The sequence below is a fragment of the Giraffa tippelskirchi genome, chromosome 3, assembly GCF_054371585.1.
Source record: "Giraffa tippelskirchi isolate mGirTip1 chromosome 3, T2T-mGirTip1v1.2.pri, whole genome shotgun sequence".
Classification (NCBI taxonomy): domain Eukaryota; kingdom Metazoa; phylum Chordata; class Mammalia; order Artiodactyla; family Giraffidae; genus Giraffa; species Giraffa tippelskirchi.
This window is the reverse complement of record NC_137277.1, coordinates 38,773,080-38,797,806: the sequence shown is the minus strand read 5'-3', so window position 1 is coordinate 38,797,806 and position 24,727 is coordinate 38,773,080. Positions and strand designations below refer to the sequence as shown.

Below are 24,727 nucleotides of genomic sequence, written 5' to 3'. Positions count from 1 at the left end.
GGCCAAGCTCCTGTTGCTGTGACCCCCGCGCCCCGCTTTATCTGAGGAATGAGCACAAAGCTTGCTGACCTGTGCATTGCACCAGAGATTGTGAGTACCAGAGACAAAGGGGTGACGGCCCTTTGCAGACTTCAGAGAGTTGCACAGTCAGCTCACAGATCCTTCCACTGGCTGGGAAGTCTGTTCAGGGAAGAATCTAGGAACTGACCATTTTGAGAAGTAATTTCTGTTTGACCTGAGCTTGAGTTATCAGTTTCTCCAGCTTTTACATCCCACTCTCAGTCAAGACCCTGCCAGTTGAGGCTCACTGCTCTGGACAGTCAGGGAGTGATACAAGACACCAGCCTTGGGAATTCCCTGGCATTCTCGTGTTTAAGACTCTGAGCTTCCTACAAAGAGGCATGGGTTTGATCCCTGGTCAGGGAACTAAGATCCCACATGCCACATGGCACAGTCAAAAGAAGATTAAAAAATTAAATTTTTTGAAAAATTAAGAAGCACCAGGGCTTCCCTGGCAGCTCAGACAGTAAAAGAATCTGCCTGAAATCCAGGAGGTTCAATCCCTGAGTTGGGAAGATCCCCCAAAGAAGGGTATGTCTACCCACTCCAGTATTCTTGCCTGGAGAATTCCACAGACAGAGAGCCTGGTGGGCTACAGTCCACAGAGTCGCAGAGTCAGATATGACTGAGCAACTAACACACACGAAGCCACCAGGGTTTTTCAGAGAGACTCGTGAAACCTAGGTCAGCTAGCCTCGCTCTCTGCTGACTGTTAGAGTAACTGGGTTGCATTTAAAATTCCCACACCACCAACTAATTCAATCCAGATCTCTGAGGGTGGTGTCCACCCAGTCATCTGCATGTTGTAGAGCTTCCTGGGTGGTCCCAAAGTACAGGCGAGATGGAGAGCTTACTAGTTCCCCAAAGCGAGCCCGGGGGCCACAAGATGTGGCAGGACGTCCTGGGGCACCAACCCAAGGCCCAGGAAGGGGGTCTTGATGGGGAAGACAATGTCAGGGCCCTGATCTCACGTGACCAGTAGGATTCCCACGTCATTTCACACGAGAGCCTAGTCTCTACAGACCAGGCAGGGAGCTTCTGGGGACAGGGCCATCTCCCCTTCCTGCACCCCAGCCTAGAAGAATCCAAGGACAGGGACTGTGTCCTAAGCATGTCCTAAGCATCTCTATGCCCAGCACAGTGACCAACTTGAGCAGCATCCATAAAGATGTCCAAAGAACAGTGAGTGAAGGAGAGAAGGGGAGCAGGAAGGGTGCGGGGGACTCCCCAAGACTGACAAGGAATGGTTGGGGTACGGGGAGGGCATATTATCCTTCAGGGAACCAGCGGGTCATGGGGCCAGGCTGCATGCAGGAAGCTTCATCTTGGGCTCTCCCCAGGGACCTCACATGCCACAGCAGTCCTATGAGAAGGTTCCAACTTGGCAACCACAATCTGACCCTCCTCAAAGCCCCCAGGAAGCTGTGTCCTTCCAGTAGGCAGGAGACCGGGTAGGCAGGCATACACACAATTGCTCCTTTATCCAAGCTGTTCTGTCTCCCTCCTCCTCCCGCAGAGAATGAAAAGGTCCCTTGTGGGCACCAGCCCTAAGCACTGGGATGGGACCCAAGGCCCTCGGGGCACCGCCTCCCTCAGCAGCCACCCTGAGGCTGGCACAGCTGTGCCACTAGGGCTGCTCAACAACCCTCCCTCACCCCACCCCCACCCCCATGCAGCACCCCCTTGCAGCCTCCCCAGAGCCTTGGCCCCCTCCCAGGGCTCAAGATACGAAGGCGAAAGAGGCTCTGCTATGACCCCAGCCCCAACCTGAGCCCTGCCCTTGAAATCGGACCAAGCCACGGCTCCAGCCACTTGGAGAGATGAGAACCCTCTCCAGCTGAGTCTTCACCAGGGCTCCCAGTTAACCTGAGTTCCTTGTCCCACATCACAAGGGCACAACGGGTCACCAGCCACCGTGTCCTCCACTGGGTACTTGGACCCACGTTTCAATCTGACAGACAGGCTGGGGTCTCCCCAGAGTCGGGGAGCAGTAGCACATTAGCTCTATATCCAGAGCAGACATTCTGGGCCTCCTGTCCTCACAAGAGGCTGAAGGCCCTGAGGGTCAGACACTCAGCCTCCGCGTGATGCCTCGCCACATAGGAATCCTCGGCCACAGAGCTTGCATCACCGTAGCCCTAAGGCTCCTCCACCCTGGCCCAGGCGACGGGGGTCCCAGGACAGGAGACAGAAACCTAGAGTGTCAGGGCCTGAAGTCCTGAGGGTGGGCCCACGAGCTGCCTGGCCAAGGATCTGTGTGCTTGACCACTCAGAAGGGCCCCCGGGGGGAGCGTGCCTAGTGCCCTCCCTCCTGCCCTGCCCCCAGCCTCGCCCACCTCGGCCTTGCCCATCTTGGCAGCCAGCTGCAGGGGCGTGAGGCCGTCGTTGTTGCGCGTGGTCTCCAGCTCCCAGGTGCCACTCCTCAGCAGGATCATGTCGTACATGCGCTTGACGAAGTCATTCTGTGTCTTGAAGTCCTCAGCCACGGTCACCAGGGCGTGGAGGATGTTGTTTCCCCGCGAGTCCTGCGAGGTGATGTCCGTCTGCTCGTTCTCCATCAGCATCTGCACAATCTCTGGCTGGTTGGTACAGGCTGCCAGGGCCAGGGGTGTCTCGCCTGGGGGAGGAGGGCACAGGGGCTCAGTTCTCTCCTGGGCCAGATCTTGACTTAGATCTTAGTCAAGATCTAAGATCCAGACCTTAGATTGTGGTGATCGCCAAGGTCTAGGACTGGGGCTTCTCCTGACCATCTCAGTGAGAGTGGGAGACTGAAGTTGAATCATTGCTTCAACTTCCTAATGGTTCTCCCTGCTACCACCCTGGCCCTCCAACCTTATCCTCAGCACAGCAGCCAGACTGATCCTGTTAACACAAAAGGCTCGCCTCACCCAGAACAAAAGCTCAGGTTCCAACAACAGCTTACAAGGCTCTACACCTTCTGACATCATCTCCTCCTCTCCCTCCCTACTCACTCCCCTCCAGCCACAAAGGCCTCTTCCTTTCCCCGCCCCCCTCCCCAGCACACATGGGTGTTTTTCTACTTCAGGGCCTTTGCACATTCTGTTCCCTCTACCAGGTGTGCTGTTCCTTCTGCTGCATCACTTCCTCCCTCACTACCTCTGAGTCTTTGCGCAAACATCACCTGTTCAACGAATCACCCGAACTTCCCTGTTTAAAACTGAAACCTGCCTTCCTGCCCCGGAAATCCTGATCACCTTCCCTTGCTTTGCTTTGCTATGCTGTGCTCAGTCATGTCCAACTCTTCTAGACTGCATGGACTGTAGCCCACTAGGCTTCTCTGTCCATGGGATTCTCCAGGCAAGAATGCTGGAGTCGGTTGCCATGTCCTCCTCCAGGAGATCTTCTCCAGGGATTGAACCTGCATCTCCTGCATTGGCAGGTGGATTCTTTACCACTGAGCCACCTGGGAAGCCCTCCCCTTGCTTTACTTTTTTTTTTTTTCAACAGCACTTATTATTTTCTAACCTACTACATACCATTCTTAGTTATCATGTTTATTATTGATGGTCTCTCTCCCATCTAGAATGGAAGTTCCATGAGGGTAGAAATCTTGGTTCTGTTCACAGATATATTTCAAATACCTAGAACAATGCCTGGTGTATGTAGTAAATGACAAATGTTTATTGAGAAAAGAGAGGGCAAGTGACTCACAGATGGTCACGCAGCAAAGCAGGGGACAGAATCAGGGCTGGACATCGGGTCTCATGCTGTTTCCCTGCCAGTCCCCATCCCGTCCCCTCTTCTCATCCCACCTGACGAAGGTTTCCCAGCCAGGTCTGACCAGAGGCTGCCAAGACCCATCTAGTCCTGTAAGCTAACTAGTCCTACAGGTTAAAAACAGTAATAATAACAAAAAAACACCCAGAAGAGAAAACAGATCCATGGCCATCAGTCAGGGCCTTTTAGAAAGAGGAGTTAACTACAAAGTTGTACTTGGAAATTTTTTGGTGGGATGAAGCTCTTTGCTCCCTGTCCTGATCACAGTGGTGGTTACACAACTGTATGCATTTGTGGAAATGAACAGAACTCTACATTAAAATGAGTAACTTCATTGTATCTAAATTACATATTTAAAAATTTTAATTTTTCATCTGGGATAAGGCTTCCCTGGTGGCTCAGATGGTAGAGAATCTGCCTGCAATGCCGGAGACCCAGGTTCCATCCCTGGATTGGGAAGATCCCTTGGAGAAAGGAATGGCTATCCAGTCCAGTATTTTTGCCTAGGGAATTCTATGGTGGGCTACAGTCCATGGGTAGCAGAGGGTTGGACACGACTGAACGACTTAACACAACACAGCCTGACCTCAATTGTTTTTGGACTCCCTAGAGTGTTAGCCGGGGAATTTTCATCTTGTCACTTGTTACTCCCTTTTGCAGTCCTGAGAGGCACTAGACACAGGGAACAGAGGCCAGAGCTGGTAGCCTGAATGCCTACATCAGCTCCTTGCTACACTGGGACAAGTCAGTTCCCTTCTCAGAACCTGTCTCCTCTCCCATCAACTAGGGTTTAACCTGGGGTTCTCTCCTTGCCCTCCCTCCCGGTCCTGGTTCCCTGCAGAGGGCTGCTCAGGTGAATACCTATATCCCTTCTAAGACCCCCATGGGACACTTCTGGAATGCAGGCTTCCCATCTTTCCCATGACTACGCCGTTTCCTCTCTGGTCCAGCCTGGTGGTCCCATTCGGATACATCAGCCCCTGCCGCCTCCCTGGTTACAGCTCTGTCCTCCAGGGTCCTCCCACACAACCCAGCAGGCAGGGGCTGGCAGAGGGGTCTCCAGCCCTCAGTCTGCTAGCGTGCTTCTCAGGGAAGGACCCCCGCCCCTCCTGAACTCCGGACCCCAGACCCTGAACCCCAAGCCGGACGGGGGCGCACCCACCGAAGTAGAAGCCTTCGTGCTGGTACTTGGGGTTGAAGAAGACCCCCTTGGCGGGGGCGTTGACATCCGCCCCAGCCGCGATGAGCACCGCGGTGATATCTCCCTGCCGCCGCTCGATGGCGATGTTCAGCGCCGTCTGCCCTGTGGACCGGACGGGGTGGGTGAGGGGCGCTCAGCGGCTGGGAGCCGGGGTACCACACCCTCTCTGGCCGTTCCCCTCTCTAGCCTCTGTGCCCTCCATGGAACCATGGAGAAATACTAGCTGCCTGTCTGGTTGGCGTCGCCCAGCTACCAAGAGTCCCAGCTTCATTCTTTGCTTCATTCACTCTTGCCTGGAAGCAAGGATTGTCCTTGGACCATCTGTTCTGTGCTCCACTGGGGACACAATGGGACAGGGCTAGAGTTTTAATTCTCGTCCTCTGGAAGCTCACAGTCTCCCTGAGAATTAAGTGCTATGATGGGGGACGTACAGGGGCTGTGTTACCCAGAGGTGCTCTTAACACAACCTGGAGGACCTGGGTGCTTCCCAGAAGTGGCCTCTCAGCTGGGATCATAAAAGTGTAGCCAGGCTGGATGGGGCCGACTCAAAGCCTCCTAACTCAGGATAAGAGGTTAGAACTTCAGGGACTTCACCAGTGGTCCGGTGGCTGACTTCATGCTACCAGTGCTAGTGGCCTGGTTGAATCCCTGGTCAGGGGACTAGATCACAAATGCTGCAAGTAAGACCTGGGGCAGTCAAATAAATAAATATTACATTAAAAAAAAAAAAAAGAGGTTAGAACTTTATCTTAAAGGCTACAGGAAGGCATAGAAGGCACTGAAGCAGGAAAGTGACATGACTGAAGTTTGGGGTTTTCTACATATGTGGTTCAGATCACTCTGGCTGCGAAATTGGAAGATGTGTTAAAAGGAGCCCAGACATGTGAAGAGCTGTCCATCCAGTGCACCCAAAGATCCTTAGGAGGAAGAGTCCTCAGGATGGTCTGTGGGGTTTGGAGGAGGCGTGCCTCAGGTAAGAACCAGGCATCTAGCCTGGGTACTGGGTGCACAGTGCCCTGATGACTAAGAAAGAGAAAAGGGGAGAAGAAGCAGGGAGGGGGCAGGGGGACATTGACCCTGTTTGTGGAGCCTAGAGAACCTCCAGACAGAGGGAACCAGAAGCCTGGAGGGTGGGGAGGCCTCAGAACTTTCTACCAGAAATAGCATTTTCCAAAGAGCTCCCATCATGCCATACATAAAAATAAAGCCTGGTGGATTAAAAAACTAAGTGTTTTTAAAAACTGGTAAATTGTTTGTAAACTAAACTTTTTTTAACTTGTTTATTTTAATTGGAGGATAATTACTTTACAATATTGTGACTTTTTGCAGGGAAAACCTTCTTAAGCAAAATCCAAAATGTAGAAACCATAAATAAAAAAACTGACATATTTGCTTACATAAAAATTAAACACATTTCTGTGTTTCAAAAGACATCTTAAAGAAAATTAAACAAGTGATAGGCTGGGGGAAATATTTGAGAAGCATGAAAGAGGCCATGTGTTTTTAAGAGTCCATAATGGATTAAGAGCTGCTACAAATCAATAAAAAGACAAGCAGCCTAAAAGAAAACTGAGAAAATGTTATTAACAAGTACCTCCCAGAGAATAAAACACACACAGCCAATACAGAAAATGAAAGATATTTGGAATCAGTGGTAATCAGGAGGAGGAAATTTTCAACCTAATGATTTAACACTTTTCACTCACCAGACTGGCAAAAACCAATAATAGTAATAAAATATATGTATATATATATATATATATATATATATATATATATATACATAAATAGATAAATATAAATAAAATTACTCTCTCCCATGAGAAAAGTTAAGTTCCCAAACCAGATTCCCACCTGCAAAAAGCTGACATGTTTAGCACCCATGACATATCAGCAAAATGACATCCAGTTATTCTTGGGCCAGTCATTTTTGTCACAAGCTTATCATAAGATCCTAACAGGATGTTTATTGACTCCAAAAAATCAAAGACACACCTTTTATTGATAATTCACAATAGATTTCCTGAGTAGGAAACATCCCAATTTTGGTCTCACTGCCCCAACTCCAGCCCACCTCAGAGAGAAGCCGTAAAACCGAGACCCACATGGGGCTGTAATAATGATAACAATGATTTGACTTCCCTAGTAGTCCAGTGGCTAAGGCTTTATGCTCCCAGTACAGGGGGCCTGGGTTCAGTCCTTGGTGGGGGAACTAGATCCCACACAGACCACAACTAAAGATCTCACATGCCACAACTAAATTTCCCATGTGCTGCAACTAAAACCAGGAACAATAAAAAATATTTTTTTAAATGGAGTGTCTTATATTTTAGACATGGTGCCTATGATATATTTTTTTGAAAAAAATGTTGATGATAATGACAATACTACTAGTTGCCATGTGTTAGCCCTGCCCAGCTCTCTAGCCTCATCTCCGGCCTTCTTGCCATCACTCAGCTGTGTCAAGTTCAGTCCTGTCTCTGGGTTTCGCCCTTGTTTTGTCCTGGATCCTTATGCTGGCTTCAAGTCAAAGGTCACTTCTCTGACCACCCACACTAAAGTTGCCCATGTCCAATCACTTTTGATAACATTATCTTTTCTTTTTTTTTTTTAACTTTCCTTTTCATAGCATTTTCCATCAGTTTTGAAATTACCTTATTTAGAGCCAAGAAGCTTCATCTGGCCTTGTTCAATCCTGTGCTCTGGGGCCAAAAGCACTGCCTGGCACATGATTGTTTGTAGAATGAAGGAAGGTGCTGGGCACCATGTTAAGTGCTTTGGGCTTCAGAGACAGCGGTGCTTGTGTGTGGCATGATCCCCGCCCACACAGGCAAGTACCTTCGTAGGCCTCCTCCGTGTACTCAGCGTTGATGAACCTGTCTAGGATGTCATTTTCCTCAGCAAAGGCAAGAAGGATCCGCACGATCTCCTTGGTGTTGGGGTTGATGTTTAACAAGGCCTTCATCAGGCAGGTCTTCCCCGTGTCCAAGGCCGTCAGCTTGTGCATGAGGAAGTCTGCAAACAGAAGAGCAGGATGCAGCCACAGTACAGTCAGACCCCAGCTGCCCTTGGCCCTCCTAGCCTGGAGGAGGGGAGACTGGATTGTGGGGGCTGCAACCCCAGACCGCAAGACCCTGCCCAGGCCCTCCGCCGGGCTCCCTGCCCCAAGCTCCTCCCCTCCCTCTTTCCTGTCCAGTTCTTCCTCCTCCAGCCCCCTGGCTGGCCCCTCCTTCTCCTGGGTGAATTACCCAAAGTCTTATCAGAGACCTTTTGCTCTTGGCCTTCTGCACCATCTCCCTGTTAGGGGGAAGTCCCATCCACTGCCTGACTTCCCATTGTCCACCTCAGAAATCTCAAGCCCACCATCCCTCACCCTGGCTGCTTACACATAGAGCTATCCACCTCCCTTTAACTCGCTACTTCCCTGGTCCCCAAGATGGCTCAGGCCCCTCCAGCCACCAAGTCTCTCAAGTCCAAGTGGCACCACCCTGGATTCACTCCTCACATCTTTGAGTCCACAAAGAGCTGCCCTCCATCTCCTAGGCCTGCTGCTGGGGTCCCAGCTCTGCCTGAACAGCGGCCTTCTCCGGATTTACCCCCATCCTCTGCCAAGTAGCCAGACCATGACCACACCTGTCTAAGCCCTTCCATGGCTCCCCATTGCCCTCAGAATCAGGATCAAAGTCACCAGCCCAGCATTTAAGGCTGTAGGGCAGGGCAAGGGGTAGGAGGAAAGGAGGGAGATGGACTGCAGGGGCCGAGCAGGACCCCCAGTCCTGAGCCCTGGGCCAGGGGCGGGCACTGACCGGGCACATCCAGGCTGCGGCGCCGCTTGCAAAGCTCCTGCAGCTCCCCCAGCAGCTCTAGCAGCTCCTCCACGCAGCCCTCCGACACCGCCGTGAAGATGCGTTTCTTTAGCCGCTTCTTTTTGCGTCTTTGCTCTTCCTTGGCCAGGTTTGCACTGAGGCCAGAAAATGTTTCCAGTTCACCACGCATACACCGCCCCTCCCCAGGGACTCACCTTCCTCCGACAGAGCCACTGTGCCCACAGGCTGTGCCCACAGGGCGCTGCACCAGCATTTACATCTGCACGTGGCCATCACAATGCCTGACATCCCCTCCCTTAGTGCTGGGGGGAGGAATGGGGGGGATTAGTGTGCTGCTCCCCTTCTAATCCAAAGGCAATAACGTTTTAGCAAACTGTATCTCTGGTTCCACATTGTAATGATCAGGAAAGATACGTACCTGACCATTCATTGTGATTACCTCGAAAGCATGAGATCACAGAAAGAGAAGTTGCACTTCCATATTCTGTGTTGTTTGAATATTTTTAATATATTCAAATATTTCTCTCCCCACCCCTACACTCGAAAGAGACAGCCATAGTAACGCATTGCTGCGTAATCCTTCCTTGTGTGTGTGTTCTTGCAAAATGCACATTTATGTTTGATGGTTGCATGCATGTATTTTTAGTTTAAGTATATGGCATTGCATTAAGTTCTCATTCTGTTGCATGCTGTTATCCCAGAGTTTTATGATGAATGGATATTACTTTTATAAAATGTAATACTCCCTCTCTTCCCCCAAAAATTACCTACATGCCACTGCCACGGGCCCAGACATTTGTCCCAGCACCCAGCAATGGAAGCCTCTTTCTCTCTTCTGCAGAGTCCTGGTGCCTGCCCCTTTAGCGCTGTCTGGGGGCACAGTGGGAGGAGGGGGAGGGCCTGGCTCACCTGGGACTGTTGGGATTGGACGGGGTCTCTGTCACGTCATCCTGAGGAGATTGTGGGGAATCCATGTCATCACAGTTGCCGGAGACACTGGAGGGGAGTGGGGAGGGACAAGTTTTTAAATGGGCAGTAGTAGCATGCCACAGCTAGGCCTGGCTGTGTGGCCCAGGGCGAGTCCCTGCCTGCCCGCTGAAGTCAAGGGCTGGAGTACTCACCATTGCCGGATGTTGGAGTCCATGGGCTTGGAGAAGATTGGAGGAGAGGTCTTGGCAACCGTGGGGTTGGGCTCAAAACCTTCTATCTCCAGGAAGAAGTGTGAACTGGGGGGACACCCAAACAAACCCATTAGAGCTGGGGCAGGGCTTGTTCACCTGTGTGTCCTGCAGCCCCGCTGCCAAGGGTGCCCACCTCTCTGAGTGGTCACTCCTGGTTAGGCCCAGACAATCCTGGAAGGCTCAGAGCTATTCTAGAAATGGGGCATAAAAGAGGTGAGGGCAGGGCTCACTGATATATTGGCCCCTACCTTCCTGTCTCCTGTCCATCAAAAGGAACCTTCTGACTTGACCTAAAATCAAATCGTTCTTCCAAAAGAGAGGAGCAAACCCCTAGTTGAGAGCCTAAGGCCAGGGTTCTAGGCTGCCTGTGCCTCTCCTGTTGTGTGACCCCAGGCAGTCACTCACTTTCTCTGGGTCAAGTGTCCTCAGTTAGAGAGACTGGGCTAGATGCTCCCTAAGGCCTGGACTCAGGAGCAGTGCTGCTCCAGAACTGTCTCCTTATGGACAATCCCAGTTGAAATGGGCATCAGAGACCACCGTATGCAATCAATCACCTTTCTCTGCACCCCTACAGTCCCCCAGAACTGTCACCCCAAGTTATCCCCACACCACTACAGCAGCTCTGACCCAGAAACTACAGACACATCCGCTAGCAGCTCAGCCCCAAAACATCCTGGCCGAGATGTGCTGACTGTCTCCAGGCAGAGCCCGATGACTCTCACACTGGCAGCTCTTTTCCCAATTGGTCCAGCCCCTGCCCTGTCCTCCATCCCACCCTACCTCTCTGGGCTCAGTAGTTCATTTACTAACAAACATTTACATGTACAATGTGCCAAGCACTATTTTAGGAGCTGGGAAACACTGTGGTGAACAAGTAGACAAAAATGCCTCCCTTGCAAAGCTCCTGTTCCAGTGGGTTGGTAAGAACAGACCAGGTTATAGCACAGTGAAGCCATTGCTTTCCTTGCTCTAGACAACAACACACTGTCTTTTCGGCCGTAAGTTCTTCAGTGACGGAAACTACAGTTGCAGCATCCTAATTCTCTAGAACCCAACCCTGATGGTGACACTCAGAAGACCTAACAATGGATGAGTGTAAGGATGGATAGGTGAAAGATAAATGCGTAGAAAACAGAATGACTGGTTGGACAATGAATGGATGGTTGAATAGGTAGGTAGATGATGGATAGTGGAAAGGATGAATGGATGGATGGATGGGTGAGGAATGAATACTTGGCTGGATAAACAGGTGGACAGATGGAGAGACCAATAAGGAAACAGACCAACACAGCCTTAAACTGTAAACTGTGGGAGGTTGCTTCCCTCAACAGGAAGATGAAGGCTGTGACTGAGGAAGGAGGTCTTCAGTGTCTGGGAAGGAGGATGATGAGAGTTGAGCTGGAAAGGACCCAGTTGTGGGTCAGGAGCTAACTCCTGGGACGGCCTGTCCCACATCTGCCCTGCCTGCCACTGCACGTGCCGTATCTCATCCACCAGCATAAGCAGATGTCAAGGTCTTGGCCAGGTGACATCCTGGCTCCTGACCTGCAGCAGGTACTCTTTGTTTACTCCTACCTTTGACCCAGCACAAAAGGAACCACCACCCATGTGTTGTTAACTCAGGTAGGCAGACAGCCCTGCATCCTTTCTCCTGCATTTCTATTTCTTTGAAGGCAGAGAATGATCCCTAGGCAACCCCTGGGCTGGGAAGGAACTTATCTCTCTTACTTTGTCCCATGGAGAGCACAAGGGCTCTGAGCTTCAGAGCCAGCGCCTCAATAGCCTTTGGCCTGTGCCTGTGTTCCTGGGCAAGGTGAGGCCCAGGGGCCAGGAACCCCAGCAGCCTCTCACAGAGAGGGGCGTGATGCTTCAGGAAAAGCTCCAGGTCCAAAAATTTCTCTCAAATCTGGAGTTTTTGGTGCCTCCAATTTCACCGTCATTACATATTTCCTTAGCAGTCAGAGCTGCCATCTTTATTTATATATAATATTTAATTTTCTTTTTCTTTGTAAACCTGAGTCCTATGCTCAGTTCTGAGGGAGATGCCTAAATCTTTGGGATCTGGAGAGAAGTAGGCACGTGAGGGCCCTCAAAAAGCCTTGGGAAGGAGAAGGGATCACCTATTCGGAAGACTAAGGTCACACCTCGCACCAGGCCCTTGGCTGGGCAGGGGTCATGGGCAGAGCTGACCCTGGAACTAAGTTCATGAACCAGGCTGGGCCCAGAAGGGCAGCCTGACTGCATGAAGAATCTGGGATTTTCCTAGAACGCTGTCCTCAGTCCTTCTCTGAGGTCCAAACCTCCCCTGGGAAAGTGAGAGGGGAGGGAAGGGGAAAGGGAGGCAGAAAGCTTAGTTCAAAGATATCTCTGCTCTAGGACTTCCCTGGCGGTCCAGGGGTTAAGACACTGTGCTTAATGCAGGAGATGGGTGTTCGATCCCTGAGGGGGGAACTAAAATCCCGCCTGCCATGAGGAAAAAAAAATACCCAGATATCTCTGCTTCTACTCAGGCAAGCCTCTCCAGAAACAGGCTTCCCCTACAGGCCTCTGACATCTGTCTGATCTCCATGTCCACCCAGTTTTCTCTCTCATGCTCCAGACTGGAGCTTCCACCCGAGCGTGCCTCCAGCACCTCTCAGCCAACATTTCACACCTGAACTTAGCTCTTTCCTCCTGACCTTGTTCCTGCTCCTCTGAAGTAATGATGTCAGAGACAGCCCTGTCATCTATCCGGGTCCCACCATCAGGACTGGAAATGTCTCTCAGTCCTCCTTCTCCCTCCCCTCCCATAGTCGATACTTCAGACTTCATGATGATAATACCTCTTTGATTCCTGCCTGCTTCTCCATGCCTCACCTCCAGGCTAACCACCTATCACCTGGGCAACAATCACAACAGACTCCCTTCTGATCCATCATCCACACAGATCACCCAGAGTATCCTTTCCACAACGCAAATCTCACCATGCCATCCCTTTCACACAAAAGCCCTCCATAGCTCCCCACTGCCCCAAAATGTCTAATCTCAGCTGACAGCCAAGACCCAGCCCCGGTGGGGCTCATCTCTCCCGCCTACCCAGCACTTTAGCCACGTGGGACTCCTCACAGGTTCCTGCCCCAAGCCCTGCCTGGGATGCTCTTTCCCTTCCTGTCCACCCACCATCATCCACGGTAACACCAGCTCCTCTACAAAGTACCCACAGAATCAGAACAACCCGTCCCTCCTCAGGCCCAGCCCACCCTCTCTCCAGGCCACTCCCCGCATTCTCGCTGGGGCCCCCCTCACCATCCAGACTGTGAGCCGAGGCGGGTGTTCTTTCTCTCGTGTCCCAGTCTCCCCAGCCTGGGCCCAGCCCTGGGCCTGGTGCTCAGAAGACCTCAGCAATTATCACTCGAACCAACAGAAAGGAAAGCACCAAGCTCACCTCAGCCTAAGAGGGGCCTGGGACGGGGTAAAGGAGCGGGGGCAAACAGGCCAAGCCAGACCCGGGGCCCACCGGGGTCCGAGGGAAGCACAGCTGGGGCGAGGTGGGGCACTCAGGTTGAAAGTGAGAGTGTCAGTCACTCAGTCGTGTCCGACTCTGCAACCTCATGGACTGTAGCCGGCCAGGCTCCTCTGCCCATGGGATTCTCCGGGCAACAATACTGGAGCAGGTTGCCATGCCCTTCTCCACGGGATCTTCCTGACCCAGGGATCGAATCCTGGTCTCCTGCATTGCAAGCAGATTCTTTACTGTCTGAGCCACTACTCAGGCTGAAGGGCACCAAATCAGCTGAAGGGGTGGGGGAACTGCAATGAGGGCAGCTCAGGGGCCAGCTATGACCCCAGAAAAGTACTTTCTCTGCTCCCACCTCTTCCGTGTTCTCATCTGGGAAGTGGTCATAACTGTCCCAGCCCTGCCCCATTCCCAGGGGCCCTGAGGAGTGACGATGACAATAACGACAAGGAAGACAAAGTTCAAGGCAATAAAACACCATCAGGACCAACAAGTTCTGTGCCAAGCACCTTGTCAGTACAATTGCAATTAACCATCACTCTGTGGACTGGTGTCCCCCTTACACAGGTGGAGTTGGAGAGCTTGAATTAACTGGCTGGGCATCCAGTGGCTATGAAAGTCCCCCAGGGGACATGGAAAATGTACTCAGGAAGGCGCCCCTGCTAACCTGGAATTTCCACACACTTTTCAGCTCCTTGTCTCAAGATGACTTCCAGCAACACCCTGCCTCCCCAGAAGCCTTTCTGAATGTTTCTGCCTCGGCGTCCCCGGTTTCTCCAGGGAGGCCTCCCTGATTACTCCGGTCGTACTGACCTCACCAGCTCAGCCTGAGTATGCAGGGCTGTCCCCCCTACACACACACACATCCCCAGTTATACCTGGCTGGGCACCAGGCCACCCCAGATCAGATGAGAATGGAGTCTCAGGTCCACCCCCAAGAAGGCACTCCCAGGAAGGGCTCCCTGAAAGTGGGCACCATGCCCCTCCTGTGCCTCTCACCGCAGCACCCAGGCCCAAACCTACTGGCCCTACCTCTTCTTGGTGGGGGTGATCTCTGACGGCCTCTTCTCCTGCAGGATGGCAGGGTTCACAAAGGGGATGGTGGCTCTTCTGGCTGTGAGGGGCACCATCTCCTTGGGGTGGGCATTCATGGCTGAAACACAATTGCAGTGCAGATGCTCAGGTTGAGGGGACAGGGAGGAGCTTCAGGGGGTTTTAAGACCATGTGGCCCCTGCTCATACCCCCTAGGATGGGGAGCTCATTCTATCTTTCCAGGCTGCCAACCCTGCATAGGGTTGACTTTCTTGGTGACTCAGATGGCAGAGTCTGCCTGCAATGCAGGAGACCAGGTTCAATCCCTGGGTCAGGAAGATGCCCTGGAGAAGGGCATGGCAACCCTCTCCAGTATTCTTGCCTGGGAAATCCCATAGACGGAGGAGCCTGGAGGGCTACAGTCCATGGGGGGAGTCACAAACAGTCGGACACGACTGAGAGACTAACACAACTCTGCATAGACTATCCCTACAGTTTCTCTTGCTCCCTGCTTCAGCACCCCTGCTCCTGAGGGCCCTAGGAGAGCCCATCAGAGCTTCCAGGTAGAGACCACCATACCCTTGACCTCTCTCCAGTCATCTGCCCCAGCCCCACCCATCTCCAGGTAGATTCCTGAGAATTAACTCTGCTTTTTAAGTGTCTCAGTTTCTGTGTTCAGAATGCTCCTTGACAGAGCAGGACGGTCACCTCCTTTGTTCTAGACACTATGCTCCTAGTAACACAGCCCAGTTCTCTCTGGTTTTTTAATTTCTCACACCCCTGGTGCTCTCTTCTGCTAACACACAGATCATCTTTCTCCCCTACCCAAAGCTGAGTGTAACCAGCCTCGTGGCTGTCTGTCCATTGGAGGGAGCAGCTGAGCCTCACCCTGCTCAGCATAGACCTGTCTTACTGATGCTCATATGGGCTGGACCCTATGTTGGGCTGGAGGGAGTATTGGAAAGAGGAACTGATATGTCTTCCAAGGAAACTGAAAGGAACTTAGAGGTTTCTGTGGATGGGGGAAGGCTGTCCAGGCAGAGGGGATAACCTGAGCAAAGACCAGGGGTCAAGAAAGTTCAATAAGGGATGAGGAACTGGTGTGACTGGACCTGTGGGCAGTAAGAGGCTCAAGAGCATGTCGGGCCTGGAACAGCAGCAAGAGTTGGCTGAACCTGAAGGCAGGGGGAACACGAGAGGGATCTGGGTCCTGCAGGAGACAGCGCCAGGGAGATAGAGGAGACCAGAGGCCAGAGGGAAGCTGCCGCCGGGGCCAGCCGGATGGGGATGGTGGGCTGGCCATAGAGGAAGAGGCGAACAGGGGAAAGGGTTGTGTGGACAGGAGGTGACTCTGCAGTTAGCTTGAGCCACCCTCAGAGACACAAAGAGGCCAGAGCGGGGTGATTTCTATAAGAAGAGCCCAGCTGGGTGGAGGGGGGCCATTGGTGATCCTGACCCACATAGGAGAGCTCTCTGGAGGAGGTGTCTGGATTGTGTTGTGTTCAGACTGTGTGTATTAGTGTTAGTCACTCAGTCATGTCCAACTCTTTGCAAGCCCATGAACTGTAGCCCACCAGGCTCCTCTGTCCATGGAATTCTCCAGGCAAGAATAGTGGAGTGGGTTGCCATTCCCTTCTCTAGGGGATCTTCCCAACCCAGGGATGGAACCCAGGTTTCCTGCATTGTAGGCAGATTCTTTACCATCTGAGCCACCAAGGAAGCCTGATACGTAGAATTACACTATTGCATGATTTTATGTTGTATTTTTAGCCATATATGTTTTGTTGGAGGCCTGGGTATAGACTGGGTATTGTAAGAGACCACAATCTTATAAATTAGACAAGATATAAGTAATGCATCTAGTGACATTGAAAAGACACAGAGCAGCAGGGAGGCACAAAGCACAAACAAATTTGAAAACAAATTAAAACAGCGATTAATCAGTTTAAGGCAAAGATTTTCCTTACCCCTGGAAAACAGATTTAAACCAGTATTTTTTAAGATAGAAACCATAAAATTATAACCACATCTACCAGTTCACTCAGTCCCCTGTAACTCATCCTTTTCGTTAACAGCTTTATGAAGCCATCAGGTTTCCCATTAGAATTATTTGCACTGCTCCGAAAGTCCCTTTTATAAATCTTGAAGACGAGGCATTTTTGCATCAGAGTGAAACCACAGCTATCTAAAATGACAGAAAGACTTCAGAAGGCACGTTTAAAGCAACCAGGTTACTGCTGATGCAGATATTCTGGAGATTATATGGAATTCTGATGTGTCCTGATAAAGTGTTCAGTCATAACTGTAGTTATTATCTGAAAGTGCTATGCATCGCAGCAGTAACCTGGTTCAGACTGTAATGAGGTTTAGAAACGAGAGAGCTTCATTACTGCCCCCTCGGCACCGCCCCCCCCGGCCCCGCCCCAGCCTAAACATGAGCAGCCCTGGGAGAGGAGAGGAGAAGAGGGTGGGGGCAGGGGGCATCAGCCCTGGAGTGCAGGCACCTTGAAGCAGGGAGCTCCGAGGGGGGGCCTCAGGCATTCCACTAAGAAAGACCTATTAGCACCAGGTCCCTGGCCATATCCACAGTCATACCACCTCCATCAGCCCAAAGCGACCTGTGGACAGATGGGGCTAAAGGCTGGGCTGGGCCAACACTGGAAGAGAGGAATGGAGGGCAAGTCTCTTATCCCTCCCTGAGACTCAGTTTTCCCTTCTGAGAAATGGGCTAAAGGGTCTCCTATGTCTCTCACCTATGACCTCTGGCTACTCCATCTTCTCTTCCCTGGCCAGTCAGTGTAGGGCAGTCCCTGCCCGAGCAGGAGAGGGTCAGGAGAACTGTGGCTGGGGAGACTGCAGCAGCTATAATTAGCTGTCTGAGTCACCTCGTAAACCTGTGTTCTCACCTGCTGGACTCTCTCGTGGGCCTGGCCCTCCCTCTCTCAAGGATTGGGCTTCCTCACCTGGGAAGTGCCTCCCAAGCCCCGGCACTGACTGGAATGGCCTTTCCTGGGAGATGGTGCAGGCCCGGGGCCACAGGGCCCACCCCCATCCAGGGCTTGCTGGCTCAGCCCCTGTGAGACACCTGGGCCCCATTCTTCTCAGGCTCTGGGCCTTCTCATCCCATCCTGAGTTCCCATCACACTGCTGCCCTGGAGTTCATGTCCCCAGGGCCTGCTAGAGGTGTCAGGAGCCTCAACTCTGCCCTGGGCAGGGGGCATCAGCCCTGGAGTGCAGGCACCTTGAGGCAGGGAGCTCTGAGGGGGGGCCTCAGGCATTCCACTAAGAAAGACCTGTTAGCACCAGGTCCCTGGCCATATCCACAGTCATACCACCTCCATCAGCCCAAAGCGACCTGTGGACAGATGGGGCTAAAGGCTGAGCTGGGCTCCCTCTAGCTGCCCAGGGAGTGTCCTCCCTCCCTGAGACCCCCAAACCTCGGTGAAAGGTGCCCACTTCCATCAGAGCCTGTGCTCTCACACACTCCCGGTGGCCAAGAGCTCACATCCAACTTTGCCTCCCCTGCTAGAGGCCCAAGCTTTCTCCCAGTCCCACCTGAGACCAATCAGCAAAGGGCAGGCATGGTCCAGAGGGACCCCTGAGGTCCTCGCTCTGGGCCCCCTGGGACCTTGGAGAGCACTCGATACCTGTGCGGCAAAGACTCATCTGGTGAAGTCCAGGTGTGGCAGTGGCTGCCTTGTTCTCAGATCACCGCATATCCGGGGCCCAGGGCCCCCCGGCGGGACTACAGCAGAGATGGCGAGAGGCTCTCATCGTAGTCAGAGGGATGGCAGGAATGAGGTGTCAGAGGCAGAACTGGCTGGGTCACCTGCCTTTGGTGCCAGGCAGGCCACGCCCACCAGCCACAGCTACAGCGCCAGCCCACCACCCACGTGCACTGCCTGAGTCACCCCCACGCCCACAGGGCAGCCTCACCCCAACCCAGGAGAAGACAGGGAGATGGCAGATACCAAGGCTAAGGGTCTGGTCCAACTCTTCTCTGGTATTTGATGCTTCACATCACGACCCTCATCACATTTACTTCCCAAGGATGCTGGGAGAAGTCAGAGATCCTGCTGGCAGGAAGGCCAAATGAACTGAGAGCTCAGGGCCAACCCTGGGAGGCAAGGCCTCCACCAAGGCTTAGTTTCCATCCTTCAAAACCTGGAATCAAGTCCCCCTGGAGACAGAGGAAGTCTCCATTCAATGCTTCCCAGCGGTAATTATGCACCACAGACCTGGGTGTCAGACAGCTTCACCCCTAGACTGTATGACCTTGGGCAAGTCATTTCTCATGAGACTCCATTTCTTCATTGTGAAATGTGCATAATAAACCCACCTTGCAGAGGTACCATGGGGCTTACATGCGAGAACACGTAGAAAGGGCTAGAACAGGACCAGAGCACAGAAAGAACTCTATAAACAATGACAGCTATGAACTGTTATTGTTTTATCCTGCATTCAACTGCGAGGCCACCTGCTTCCAAGGCCAGAGCATCAGGGGAGACTCTTGAGCCCTCCCTCCTCGCCCAGGCCACAGCTCTGAAGCAGGTGGAGCAGGGCTGGGACAGCCCTGACAGTCTCTGCATCACTCGGGAATTACACACCTGTTCCCGCAGGCGAGACAGGACTGGGATGGAGCAGGAAGTCTCTACTGACAGGGACGGTGCCAGTGACCCATGTGGCAGGGACTTCCTCGGGTGCCATGGGAACAAAGCCCTCCATCTCTCATCAACACAACCTGCCAGGCCTGGGCAGAGGCAGGAGGCAGGTCAAGCTTCTGACCGTGGGACAGCAGGACCTGTGGCCAGTAAGAGGCAGAAAACCAGGATCCATGGCCAACAAGCTTCAGGTGTGGGTGAGGAGGGGGCCGCTTCTGCAGTTTAAGTCAAGGGGGCCCCAAAGCTTCCCAGGTGGCCCAGTGGTAAAGAATCTGCCTACCAATGCAGGAGACACAAGAGACAGGGGTTTGATTCCTGGGTCAGGAAGATCCCCTGGAGTAGGAAATGGCAACTCACTCCAGTATTCTTGCCTGGAAAATTCCAAGGACAGAGGACCTGGCGAGCTATACTCTAAGGGGTTACAAGGAGTCACACAACTGAGCACATGCACGTGCACACATCCCAAGCACACATCCCAACTTCATCACTCCCTGAAACTCCATTAAAGCCCCATCTTAGATCAAACATAGTCTGTCCTCTATTACTCCAGTAATTGCCCCTCCTGACTCAGCCCCCACCCCTCCCAGCTTGCTCCTCCCTGACTGTCTCGGAGCCCTAAGGGTGAAGCTGTTGCCTAACTTCAGTATTTGCATTTTGCCGTGTGTGTTAGCACATTTTCTCAAAGGCCAGACTGGCTAAAATGGCCCCTGTCTCCCTCCCAAAGGCAAGCAGTGTGCCCAGCACGGAGAAAGGGAAGGCCCCCTCTGCTGTGTGTGGAGCAGGGGCTGGTCTACATTCAATCTCATTTAATCCAACACATCATGGGAGCCCACAGTGAGAGGCCAGACAGGAAGCCAGGGCTCAGTGTAGGGTTCAGAAATGGGGAAAGTGGTCTCCACCCTCGAGGAGCTGTGAGCCACAAGGGAGGCAGGCTCGGGTAGAAAATCTAACCCCACCAAACAGATTTGAGGACAAAGAGGACTCAGGCTACCCAGGAGGAGGGAGCGCCTCTAATGGGGGCTGGAGGAGGGATTCAGTGAAGAATTTTGGGGTTGGACTTGGAAGGAGGGAGTGATAGGGACAAAGTAAAAGGACAAAGTAGGTGACTAAATCACTTACCTGGTGGCACAGTGGTAAAGAATCTGCCTGCCAATGCAGGAGACTCAAGAGACATGGGTTCGATCCCTGGGTTGGAAAGATCTCCTGGAGGAGGACATGGCAATCCCCTCCAGTATTCTTGCCTGGAAAATTCCGTGGACAAAGGAGCCTGGTGGGCTACAGTCCATGGGGTTGCAAACAGTTGGACATGACCACAACTGAGCACACACAGGCGATTAAATAGTTAATCCCACTAGGAGACTGTAGGTATAAAAAATATGGGAGACCCCTGTAAATGAATGATTACTCAAGAAAGGTTTGCTTAACCACAAAACCAAGCAGGCTTGCTTAGCAACAAAACCATGCAACAGAAGCATGAGACATGCCCCCAAACAATAAAATAATGGTGGCATGAGCCCCACAGCCTGCCTAATGAGCTCAGTAAGTTCATGATTCCTAGGACATGCTCTCTGTACACCTAAAAAACAATACTTTGTGGGCCTAGATTGACCATGTAGGAACAAGAAAATCCCCCTGCTCAACCTGGAGGAGGAGCTGATGATGGAAGCATGATGTCTACTCAAGAAAGATAAAGAGGTTCTTCTCCTCCCTACTGTGCCTTTGATTATAAAACTGTAGCCCACTAAGTTCTCGGGGCATGGCATCTCTCGTCTGCCAATTTGTAAACCTCAGAAGCCTCCTATTCTAATAAATCACTTCTTATCTATCACTTTGCCTCTAGCTGAATTCTTTTCTGTGCTTAGACATAAAGAACCATGGTACTGAAACGAAACCTGATGGTTTCAGGAGGACAGTCTAAACGGGAAGAATCGTGGAACAGAGACTTGGAGGCAAGAGACTCGGGCACATTCAAGGAGTGGTGACAACCTTGGGGAACGTCTAAACTCAGGGGGGCATCAGAGGTGCTCCGCCAAGTCTGGCTTCAGCCACTGAGTGGCCCCAGGGCACTGAGTCAGCCCTGACCCCTAAGGGGGACACAGCAGGCAGGTGTTGAGCAGACCCCTCTCCTCCCCACATCTTCCAAGCCCTGCAGACACCAGGCCCAGGTTGTGGGCTCGCAAGTATCCCCTTCTCCAGGAAGGAGAAGGGAGAAGAGGGTCTCTGTGGGGTGGGTGCAGCCAGGGAGGGACAGACCTCTTGGACTGTTCTGGGAAATGCCCCACTTGGTGCAGTGAGGAGGGAGAGGGGGACCAAGAGCCAAGCAGAGCTCCATCAGCAGCCTTAGGCCTGAGCAGACCCACCTGAAAGTCAGTGGAGGGTCTGTCTATGTCCTGGCGGCCACAACTGTCCCTGGGCTAGCAGAGCTGAGCAGCCTGCCCACAGGGGATTCTGGGTGGTGACTCATGCTACCTCTGAGTGATGGAGAGCAGGGGACATGGGAATAGAGAGAGAGCTCAAGAGACAGCAACAGATACAAAAAGATCAGGCTGGTTGCAGGTGTGTGCTCCTTTAAACAATGCAAGTTCACACAAAAGGTTGTAATCGTTCATTTTGCAAAGGAACACCCACAAGATCCCTCTAGAACTAAGTCTGAAAGTTGATCCAATTTGCAGAAATTTAAAAACATCTGACATCTACATGTTTTCTGAGGAAGGCCTACAAGTAAAGCAAGGAGTCCCAAACCAAACCAGGAAACAAAAGCTTGCATGTCTCCCTTCTTACCCAGGGATAGGCTGGTATGCCCCAGCTGGTTCTCTACCACTCAGCCTAGCATCACAGTCAAGTTTGAGCTCTGGAGTCCGATTTGCCTGGGGTCAGACCCAGGCATTGAGGTTTACTGGCTATGTAACCTTACTAACAGTCCCAGCCTCAGTTTTCTCATCTATAAAATGGAGGTAATAATAAATCTTCATGGGCTGTTAGGAGGCTTAAAGGATGATGAACATGGAGCACTTTGTATAAATACTCCGCAAATTCTAGCCAGCAGTGTTTCTCCACTGAACTCATTTGCTGTGGTCTGGCCAAGGCTCACTTCATGCCCAGCCCCTTCGTTAACCAGATCCAGGCTCCTCTGCTGGGCTTGTGTGTGGACGTGTACGTGCTGCTGCAGAATTTGGAGGAGGGCGACCCAGTGTTCCCTCTGGGTAGACCTCTCACAAAGGACCAAAGCCTGGGCTCAGATGTCATCCTTCATCTTGTGGACCAATACTCAACAAGTTCATGACTGGGCAGCTCATTCCACACTCCACAGACATAACGAAACCCATCAGTGTCTGGGACAGAGTGCTTTTCTAGATCATCCCTTCTTAAGTTCTAGTCCATAATACAGGGGTCCTCAAAATTTTCAGAAAGGTCCAGCTTTGCAGCTATTTGCAGGCTATTCAGTCTCTTGCAGTTTGCTAACTATGGTAGGAGGGGTGCCCTCACCCAGAGGTAACAACTAAAGCATGACCAGAGGCTAGCCATACAGGGTTCCACATGCATGCACATGGGTACACACACAGGCACACACAGACCACATGGAACCAAAAAGCTACAACTGGCCCAATGACTGACACGAAGTTCACACTTGATATGACATATATGTTTATTTATGTATTTATTTGATGGATGGAAAGTTGACTGGAGATGGAAGTAGGTACCACTGCAGGCAAGCAGGGACTACGGCCACTATAGATGGAAGATTATTAAAAAAAATTCTTGCCACATGGTTTTGGGACACGGTCCCGTACTTTTATTTGAACAGCAGCAGAGCTAATATTTTTGGAACTATGATGCATCACATAGAAGGAGGGAGTCACTCCAGAAACACTTGATGCTGGCAGAGCTGAGAAGCGGGCCAGGTTCCCCCACCTTCTCCAACTGAGCAACCATCACCATCCCAGACCACTTGGGACAGGGGAGGTACTAAGCACGACATAGACAGGTGCTTCGGCATTTTATCTCAAAGGAAGCATTTTGTTCTCAAAGGTGTTTCCCAGGGCTTCGCCGCCTTTCACTCCCAGGAATAGAAAATCGAAGGGTCATTGCATACGTGCATGTGAAGACTTCTCATTCACATGTTTGATAAAGTCAGTAAACACCAGAAAGCAAGATCCTTTTGCCTTAGGAGATGCATTTGGGGACAGCGAAGGTTGGATGACTCTCGTCCTGGGCATCCAGCAACGCCTCCCACAGCTTGTCGCATGCAGTCCAGTAAAGGCTGGGAGGCGACGCTGGTGGGGCCGGGCTGCTGAGATATCCCTAGAGGCCCCTACAGCCCATCACCAGTGGCAGTGGAGTGCCCAAGGCCCACGGGGTGGAGAGCACCCTGCGCAGTCCCTCACTTCTCCCCTAAAGCAGCAGAATCTTTGATGATCTCAGCATCTTCTGGCTTGAGGGACCCTGTGAAGTGCCTCAGGTGAACTTCTTCAGGCTGGGCAGGGTGCCTTTCTCGAGTACTTGCATCTCTCAAGAGGGGAACCAGGGCAAAGTTCTTCCAGTTCCTCCCTGCAACTGAACAATGATGAAACACTATTACTGCCTTCATTGTTGTTTAGTCTCTTTGGTCGTATCTGACTCTACGACCCCATGGACTGTAGCCCGCGAGGCTCCTCTGTCCATGGGATTTCCCAGGGAAAAATACTGGAGTGGGTTGCCATTTCCTTCTCCAGGGGATCTTCCTGACCCAGGGATGGAACCTGCGTCTCCTGCATTGCAGGCAAATTCTTTACCACTGAGCCACCAGGGAAGCCTAATACTGCCTTGGAGGCATCAAGGTGATATACCAAAGAGTTGTTTGGCATTACCACTCTCTAGATAAAGTGGGGTGTAGGCACCTCAGTGCTTCCGGGACACAGGGATGGGGGCCGTTTCCTCTTCCCTCAGCTGCTCCAGGAGCCTCATCTGCTCAGGCAGCTCCTAAATTCCCCTCCTCGACTCCACTCTGACTTGCTTGTGGTCCCAGGAGAGTCCAGGGCTTGCTACTCTCAGCCTCTGTTTCCTCCCTGCCCACGTGGGAGGGAAAGAGGCACTGGGGCTGCCCTGGGAGCAGCTCCACACCAGATCAGCTGCAGGAGGATGAATACCAGCCAGAGAATCAGGATCTGGGGCCCAGACCCTACCAGTGCACAGCGGATTGGGAACAATGCCAAGGGAACCATAGTGATGCTGGGCCTTGACCTGGGCTCTCATGTGTGGCCTGAAATCCCAGGAAGGCCCTGAGGAAGACCCCACTGTCACCCTCACTGGGATCTCCAGCCGCCCCTCCTCCCCCAGGGTGACCCTCAGAGAAGTGACAGCCAAGAAGGACAGCTGTACAAGTTCTTCTCCCACTTGCCAGAGCCCCAGTCAGCCAAGCCCTCTGGCTGGCCCTCTCGGGTCTGATCTCTCTAGAAAACCAGCCTAAATCACACCTTCTACCCTCAGGCCACAAATCATTCCCCTCCGCTGGTGTCCTGTCCTGGCCACATCTCAAAGGCATCAGGAATAT

The 24,727-nt window shown here is 52.1% G+C and overlaps 2 protein-coding genes across 3 annotated transcripts in view; both read right to left on the bottom strand.

Moving 5' to 3' along the window:
- TRPV3 (transient receptor potential cation channel subfamily V member 3) overlaps window positions 1-18,202 on the bottom strand; it is a 33,443-nt gene extending 15,241 nt beyond the window's left edge. The window contains exons 1-8 of one of the 2 annotated variants that reach the window (XM_081579938.1): window positions 18,184-18,202; window positions 14,536-14,656; window positions 9,948-10,052; window positions 9,736-9,822; window positions 8,806-8,960; window positions 7,838-8,014; window positions 4,961-5,101; window positions 2,397-2,677 (exon numbers count right to left, since the gene is read on the bottom strand). In XM_081579938.1, the coding sequence (XP_081436064.1) occupies window positions 2,397-2,677; window positions 4,961-5,101; window positions 7,838-8,014; window positions 8,806-8,960; window positions 9,736-9,822; window positions 9,948-10,052; window positions 14,536-14,656; window positions 18,184-18,202 (1,086 nt within the window). Of the gene's footprint in view, window positions 1-2,396; window positions 2,678-4,960; window positions 5,102-7,837; window positions 8,015-8,805; window positions 8,961-9,597; window positions 9,675-9,735; window positions 9,823-9,947; window positions 10,053-14,535; window positions 14,657-18,183 lie in introns of those variants that run through there. The other variant, XR_014079508.1, reaches the window with a different exon arrangement.
- Window positions 18,203-22,964: 4,762 nt separating this feature from the next.
- TRPV1 (transient receptor potential cation channel subfamily V member 1) overlaps window positions 22,965-24,727 on the bottom strand; it is a 29,018-nt gene continuing 27,255 nt past the window's right edge. Inside the window, exon 16 of the mRNA XM_081579936.1 lies at window positions 22,965-23,751. Within this exon, the coding sequence (XP_081436062.1) occupies window positions 23,579-23,751 (173 nt within the window). The 3' untranslated portion in view covers window positions 22,965-23,578. The remainder of the gene's footprint in view (window positions 23,752-24,727) is intronic.